The sequence below is a fragment of the Dasypus novemcinctus genome, chromosome 30 (assembly GCF_030445035.2).
Source record: "Dasypus novemcinctus isolate mDasNov1 chromosome 30, mDasNov1.1.hap2, whole genome shotgun sequence".
NCBI lineage: Eukaryota > Metazoa > Chordata > Mammalia > Cingulata > Dasypodidae > Dasypus > Dasypus novemcinctus.
The window spans coordinates 27,426,190-27,434,126 of record NC_080702.1 but is presented as its reverse complement, the minus strand read 5'-3'; the positions used below and the strand labels follow the sequence as shown (position 1 = coordinate 27,434,126).

Here is a 7,937-nt window from a genome sequence, read left to right as displayed (position 1 = left end):
CCGAGACCCACTGCGCAGAAGGTAGCCAAGGGCGCGGGCGGGGGGGGACCCAGGGTTTGCCCTGGCCCCCAGCCGAGGGGTCCTGGCCCCCTGCCCCCGAGTCCCTCAGGGTCTGGAGAGCCTGGGCAGGGGCACGCCTCTTTCCTCCTGCACAGCCTCCCGCTGCTCTAACCCCAAGCCCTGCAGCTGCTTCCCAACCCCCTTCATTGCCCTCCCCTGGGGGGGGGTGTAGGGGTTCCTAGGTTCCCGGTGACCGTCGCCCTTGCCCCCACCCCCTCCAGCTGCTCCACGAGGAGCTGGCGCTGCAGTGGGTGGTCAGTGGCAGCGCCGTGCGCGAAGTCGTCCTCCAGCATGCCTGGTTCTTCTTCCAGCTCATGGTGAGACATCCCCTCCTTTTACCCCAGCTGGCAGCAAGCGGGACCCCCCAGGGGGAGACCCTCCTCAGGGAGAGAGGCTCCCTGAGGTGGTACCTGCATCTCCCGCCACAGCGAGAGAACCCCCCCTCACCCCCCACGAGTCTGGCTGGAGAGGGAGACCCTTTCCCAGAAAGGAGACCACCCCCAGCAGATACCCCCAGAGAGAGGGAAGCCCTTGGGACCGGACTGGAGACCCCCAAACTCTACAAGGGGTACCTTGAAAGAGCCCGCCCCTCCAGGAGACACAGCCAGACCCCTCGCCACCAGCCGTTCTGCCCCTGCAGGCTCCACCCCCTTCCCTCCCACAGGCGCCACCCCACCCCAGACCTGCTTAAGCCCCGCCCACAGCCCTCACACCTCGCCCACGCCTGCTCGAGCTCCGCCCATGGACACCAAGCCCCGCCCACAGATGGCAAGCTCCGCCCAGGACTTGACGCTCCACCCACAGCCCTGAGCCTGCCCTGGCTCGCCCGCACGGCCTAGGACCTCCTCTTTCCCCGCCCACTGCCTTCTCAAGCCCCGCCCACAGGCACCAAGCCCCACCAACAGCCCTCAGCCTGCCCTGCTCCTCTCACACCCCGCCCATGCTTTTTCAAGCTCCGCCCATGGTTCCCGAGCCCGCAGCCCCTCCCCTGACCCTCACACACAGCCTAGGACCTTCTCTTCCCCCGCCCATGCTTTCTCAAGCCCCGCCCACAGGCATCAAGCCCCGCCCACAGCCCTCAGCCCGCCCTGACGCGCACCTAGGACCTTCTCTTCCCCCGCCCATGCTTTCTCAAGCCCCGCCCACAGGCATCAAGCCCCGCCCACAGCCCTCAGCCCACTCTGACGCACACCTAGGACCTTCTCTTTCCCCGCCCATGGTTCTCAAGCCCCGCCCACAGTCCGCAGCCTGCCCTGCCCCTCTCACACCCCGCCCATGTTTTCTCAAGCCCCGCCCATGGTTCCCGAGCCCCGCCCACAGCCCTCAGCCCGCCCTCTCACACACGGCCTAGGGCCTTCTCTTTCCCTGGCTCTGCTTTCTCAAGCCCTGCCCACAGCCCTCGGCTTTCCCTGGCCCTCACACACAGCCTAGGACCTTCTCTTCCCCCACCCATGCTTTCTCAAGCCCCGCCCACAGGCGTCAAGCCCTGCCCACAGCCCTCAGCCCTCCCTGACTCACACACACCCCCCATGCTTTCTCAATCTCCGCCCATGTCTCCCAAGCCCCGCCCCCAGCCCCCAGCCCGGCCTGCCCCTCACACCCTGCCCATGCTTTCTCAAGCCCCGCCCACTGCATCAAGCCCCGCCCACAGCCCTCGGCCTTCCCTGGCCCTCTCACACAGCCTAGGACCTTCTCTCCGCCCCCCACGCACACGTTTTCTCAAGCCCCGCCCACGATTCCCAAGCCCCGCCCACAGCCCGCAGCCTGCCCGGCTCAGGCTACCTCAAGCCCCGCCCTCACCCCCGTATCCACAGGGCTCGAGCCCCACCCTGGACCCCTTATGCCCACCCTTAGCACCCCTCTGGCTGCTAAAGCCCTGTCCAGCCCCCTTAAGCCCCCTTTCCCCTCCCCCTCTGTCAGCCCCCCCCCCCCCCCCCCCCCCCGCCTCCCCTCAAGCCCCGCCCCGGGCCCTGTCGCCCCGCCCCCAGGTGAAGAGCATGGCGCTGCACCTGCTGCTAAGCCAGCGGCTGGACACGCCCCGCAAGCTGCGCTTCCCGGGGCGCTTTCTGGATGACATCGCCGCCCTGGTGGGCTCCGTGGGCCTGGAGGTCATCGCCCGCGGCCACAAGGTGAAGGGTTCGGGGCCGGGGTGGGGCAGCGCCGCTGGCCTCCAGACCGGCACTTCCGGGTTCTGGAAGGGTCTGTTCATTCAGCCTCTATTTCTTGAGCACTGACCTTGTGCTGGGCCCTCGAGGTCTCACGACGAACGAAACAGACCAAAATCCCGAGGGGAGCCGGTGTAGCTAATGGAGCTCACATACGAGGTCCCAGTTCTCTCCCTGCCAAAAAAATCCCCCCCAAAAACCGCAGCGACCCTCTGAGGGTCACCGATGAGATCCCTGTGGCTTAAGCAGAGTGAGCAAGGGGGGGAGGTATAGAGCAGGGAGAAGACGGGTAGAGCCAGGAGTCCTTAGCACGGTGCCAGTATACAGTAAGCACTCAATAAGTGGATGTTGGTATTCTGAGACCCTGTTTTTGCAGGCTCCCCATTTCACCAACTCCCATGCCTGCAGGAGCTAGGCAGGCAATTAATAGTGATAATAAGAGTACTGAGCATTTGTTGAGCACTTACTGTATACCTCTGTGCTTTAGGTGAATTATTTCATTAAATTCTCCCACCAGCCCCACGAAGTTAGTCTGACGGTTATCGGTTATCTCTGTTTTTACTGATGGGGAAACTGAGGCAGAGAAGGCCAGAATAGCTTCATCGGGTGCCACACAACTGGGAAGAGGCGGAACGGGGATTCGAACCCGAGGCCCCCCCAGGCCCTCATGCGCTCCAGTGGCCACGGTTGGGGAGGCTCAGGGCGGGCCGGAGGGCACAAGCCGGTCCCACGGCAGCGGCCAGTGACCCCCACCCTGCAGGAATGCAGCTTGGGGCCAGACGGTCTGCTCTGCAGAAGAAATGGGACTTTTGGGTTTGGAGGGGACCTTTGCCAAGTTTGGAAATGCTGTCCGGCCAGAGCCGGCCGGCCCTTGTGCAATTCCGCCGGCGACCTCTGGTCCCATCTCGAAGGGCCGATCCCGGTTTCACTGGAAACTCCCCAAAGATTGACATTCCTGGCCCAGATTGTGAGCAAACCAACCCGCCCGGAAAGGGTCCAAGGGAAGTACAAAGCCCGGGGCAGGCGTCCTCGGGGCAGCCGCTGGTGGGGGGCGTGCGTGACAGGGGACAGCAGCTTCAGGCCACACGAGCAAAGCAGCCCCGATTTCCACGCCCCAGGGCTCAGAGGGGTCCGGGCAGATTTTGTGTTTGGTTTCTGGGGGTCACCGGGAACCAAGGCTCTCCAGGGTTCCCTCGCAGGAGAGATGTATCGTTAAGTCACAGCGTGGCCTGCGAGAGCTTGGGGGCAGGACAGCTGGGTGCCAGGGCCCCTCCTCTTTCCTCCCGCTTGCCAGGCCGGCGCTGCCTCAGGACCTTTGCACCTGCTGCCACCTGCGTTCAGAATGCCCTTTCTCTGCTTGGCTCTTTCTCATCCTCCGGGCCTCTCTCAAAACATCCCCCTGTTCTTTTGTCTTCCAAGCACATAGAACCCTCTGGAATTCTTTTGTCTGGGGTCTGTGTCCCCCCTCCCCCCCCACGAGACTATGTTGTCTCGTTCACGGGGCTTGGTGTATAGTAGATGCTTAGTGAACGCCCCGGAAGTGATGGACGGGGGTGCATCGTGAGTGAGGAGGGCATGTGGTGTTTGGACGCGACCAGCGTTGATTTCGGAGCATCAAGGGGTCGGCCAGGGGTCTCCACCGGGTGCACCTGCTCATCCAGGCGCCACCCGGCCGGAAGTGACCGCCTGGCTTCCCCATTGGCCAGAAAGTGGTCACGTGGCTGCCCGCCGCTGCAAGGGAGCCTGGGAAATGTAGTCTGTGCCCGGCTTTGACCGCTGAGCCGGGGAGGGTTTGGCTATCCCAGGGAACAGGGGAGAGAAGCAGCGGCCAGCTTCTGCCGTGGGGGCACCCTTGCTTCCCTCTCCGTTGACAGAACAAGGTGACATGCGCGTGATACCGGGCTGTGGACACACGCACATACACCTACATGTCAGCGCGGGAGGAGAGGGTGCTCAGGGGTTGAGCACCTGCTTCCCACGTACGAGGTCCCGGGTTCGATTCCCGGTACCTCCTTTAAAAAAAAAATTAGTCTAAGCGTTTCCAGATTCCTTTGGTATTCCCATTAAGCCAAACATGAGTTTGGGCTGGTGTTTCAAACACGTAACCTTTAACCACACCCTAATTTGTTCCTAACTCCCCACTCGGACAGCGAGGGGACGAGAGAGGAAATGTCCCCCTGGGGAAAGAGCGAAGAGGGCAGCCCACGGGGGCCTTGGCCGGCCCCTGCGGCTTGCTGGGGGTGCTGCGGGCACGGCTGACGGCCCCCCCACCCCGTGCCCCCCAGGACGCGGAGCTGGCCGAGCGCCTCAACGCCAGCCTAGCCTTCTTCCTCAGCGACCTGCTGTCCCTGGCCGATCGCGGCTTCGTCTTCAGCCTGGTCCGGGCCCACTACAAGCAGGTAGGAGCGGGCACGGGGCGGGGGGGGCGCCCGCAGCGGGCAGGGCCGGCGTCACCCATGGGCCCTGTCCCTTCTCCGCAGGTGGCCACGCGGCTCCAGTCGGCCCCCAGCCCGGCGGCACTGCTGACCCTGCGCGTGGAGTTCGCCCGCGTCCTCTGCAGCCACGAGCACTACGTCACCCTGAATCTGCCCTGCTGCCCCCTGTCGCCCCCCGCCTCGCCCTCGCCTTCCGTGTCCTCCACCACCTCCCAGGTGGGCCGGCCGTGCTCGGGCGCCTTTCCCTGCCCCTCTGCCCTCCCACCCCTCTTGATGGGGTGCACTGACCACCTCAGCCTCCGGCCCTTCACCTTGACCCTGCCTTGCTGGCTGCTCCGTGGAGGGTTCTTTCTGGGGGGACCCCTTCTAATTTCTAACCCCTCAACCCAGACTTTTTTTTTAATTAATTAATTTTTAAATTTCTCTTCCCTTCCCCTCCAGTTGTCTGCTCTCTGTATCCATTTGCTGTGTGTTCTTCCGCGTCCACTTGCATTCTTGTCAGCGGCACGGGAATCTGTGTTTCTCCTTGTTGTGTCATCTTGCTGTGTCAGCTCTCCATATGTGCGGCGCCACTCCTGGGCAGGCTGCACTTTCTTTTGCACTGGGCGGCTCTCCTTACGGGGCGCACTCCTTGCGCAAGGGGCTCCCCTACGCGGGGGACACCCCTGCATGGCAGGGCACTCCTTGCGCGCATCAGCACTGCACATGGGCCAGCTCCACACGGGTCAAGGAGGCCCGGGGTTTGAACCGTGGACCTCCCATGTGGTAGGCAGACGCCCTATCCGTTGAGCCACGTCCGCTTCCCTGAACCCTGATTTTTGAACTTGCATTTCATCTGCTACTTCTCAGACCCCTGACCTTGGACCCGTCCCATCTCTCTCGGGTTAAGCCCAACCTGTGGCTTTGGTTAAGCCCAACCTGTGGCTTTGGTTAAGCCCAACCTGTGGCTTTGACCCCTGCCCGCCGTTAGCTCTGACCCCTCGCGGCCGTGACTCCCGTTACCTCCCGGGTGACTTCGGAGCCTGACCCCTCACCCCTGACTCCTGACCTCCAGCCCTCGCCCGCCCCCGCCCGTTGCAGAGCTCCGCCTTCTCCAGCCACGCCCCCGACCCCGCCGTGGCCAGCATGTTCGAGCTGAGCGGCCCGTTCCGCCAGCAGCACTTCCTGGCTGGGCTCCTGCTGACGGAACTGGCGCTGGCCCTGGAGCCCGAGGCCGAGGGGTGAGCGCGGGGGGGTCCCCCCGCCCCGAGCCCCCGGGGTGCACGGGGGGAGGTCCAGGGTCCCCCACCCACCCACGCTGAGTACCACCCACCGCCCCCCCCAGGGCCTCCCTGCTGCACAAGAAGGCCATCTGCGCCATCCACTGCCTGCTCTGCAGCCACGACGCTGACCCCCGCTACGCCGAGGCCCCCGTCAGGGCCCGCGTGGCCGAGCTGTACCTGCCGCTGCTCTCACTTGCGCGGGACACGTTGCCACGCCTGCACGACTTTGCCGGTCAGGACGCGGGCGGGATGGGGTCACAGGGCCAGGCAGGGGACAGGGAAAGGGGGCTGTATCTGTCAGCCAGAGGGGTGCTGCTGCAAAACAACAGAAGCTGGCTGGCTTTTATAAAGGGTATTTAGTTGGGGTAGGAGCTTACAGATCCCAGGCCATAAAGCCTAAGCTACTTCCCTCCCCAAAGTCTATTTGGAGCAGGACGGCAGCTGACGTCTGGGTTCCTGGGCTCCCCTGGGCTCAGCTCCTCTGTTTCCTCCACAAGGTCAGCTGTAGACCATGAGGCTCTCTAGGCTTTGCCTCTCTCCACAAGGGCAGCTGTAGACCATCAGGTGGACGGCTCTGTCTCTCTTTCTGCGGTTTCTGCCGTGTCTAAGGAGCTGTCTCTATTCCTCTGTGTTCTTCTCTTGGCTCAGGGTTCCTCCCTTCCTGGGGCTGGCTTTTCTTTCCTCTGTTTGCTTACTTCCTGAGGCTCCAGCTTAAAGCTTCAACATCAAACTCCAACACCAAAAGCCCTCCACTCTGTCCCTTGCCATGCCTTTTATCTGCGAATCCTCACCCACCAAGGGGCAGGGACTCAACGCCCTAATGACGTGACCCGAGCAAATCCCTAATCATAGCTCAATCGTGCGCAGGTACAGACCAGATGACAAACGCAATCCAGTATCTGTTTTTGGAATCTGTAACAGGGGCAGATCATAGTAAGGGGTGAGAGTATGGGCATCGGGGCCACGAGTTCAAGTGCTGCCACGTGCCCCTGGTCAAGCCATGGATGTTTCTGAGCCTTGTGTTTGTCACCTGTAAAATGGGGACAGTATCAACACAGACTGCTTTGTGGGGCTATGTGAGAATATGGGGCCTTGTGAGTGCATTTATTATCTTCTAAGGAGAGAGGATGTGAGGAGGGAATGGTGGGAAGCATCAGGATGACAGGATGGCTGGGGCCCTGAACTCTTTCACTAATTCCATTGTCCAATGGACATTTATTGGTGCTTTGGAAGGGCAGCACTGCAGAGTGGCTGGAACACAGGTTTGCAATTTGTGGGCTCGTTCCTTTCATCCCTTTGGAGAAATTCTCAGCCATTATCTCTGGATTTTTTGGTTTTCTGCCTCATTTTCTTCTTTCCTCCTGGGACTCCAATTACACATGTGTTAGACCTTTTGAGCATATCTCTTTTACTATTCTATGTTTTTTTTCCGTTCTTTTTTTTTCTCTCCCTGCTTCAGCTGGAAAATTTTCTGCTCACCTGTTTCTGAGTTCTCTAATCCTGTCTTTTTCGTTGAGTTCTGTCTTCTGTCAAATCCCTTCTCTTGCGTTCTTAATTTTGGATATTATACTTTTCAATTGCAAAATATCCCTTTGTGGGTTTTTTTTTTTGGGGGGGGGGAGGTTTGGCAGTTTCCAGTTCTCTGTTGAAATTCTCCATCTTTTTACCCATTTTTGTTCATCTTTTCCTCTAATTAAAAGAACAAAGTTTATTATTTTTTATAGTCTGTAGTTTGCATTTGGTGTATTTTTCCCATACATCACTCTATTATTAGCACCTTGTAATAGTGATGTACATTTGTTCTAATTCATGGAAGAATATTCTTACATTTGTACCAATGACCACATTCACCACCACAACCTCTCACTTTTATTTTAAAGTCCTATTCTGCTAGCAGCAACATTTGGCATCCATGTGTCTTGTTCTCTTATCTCTTTTATCTCTTATAAGCCACAGTTTCCTGCCTCTTCAGGTGTCTTGTAATTTTTTATTGTATTTTGGACATCATATGTAAA

General features: G+C 60.1%; 1 protein-coding gene across 1 annotated transcript in view; it reads left to right on the top strand.

The window, feature by feature from the left end:
• The window catches only part of DOCK6 (dedicator of cytokinesis 6), a 60,814-nt gene that overhangs the window by 30,184 nt on the left and 22,693 nt on the right, over nucleotides 1-7,937 (top strand). The window contains 7 exon segments of the mRNA XM_058290207.1: nucleotides 6-21; nucleotides 282-377; nucleotides 2,049-2,189; nucleotides 4,511-4,624; nucleotides 4,706-4,876; nucleotides 5,741-5,880; nucleotides 5,985-6,154. Of these exon segments, the coding sequence (XP_058146190.1) occupies nucleotides 6-21; nucleotides 282-377; nucleotides 2,049-2,189; nucleotides 4,511-4,624; nucleotides 4,706-4,876; nucleotides 5,741-5,880; nucleotides 5,985-6,154 (848 nt within the window).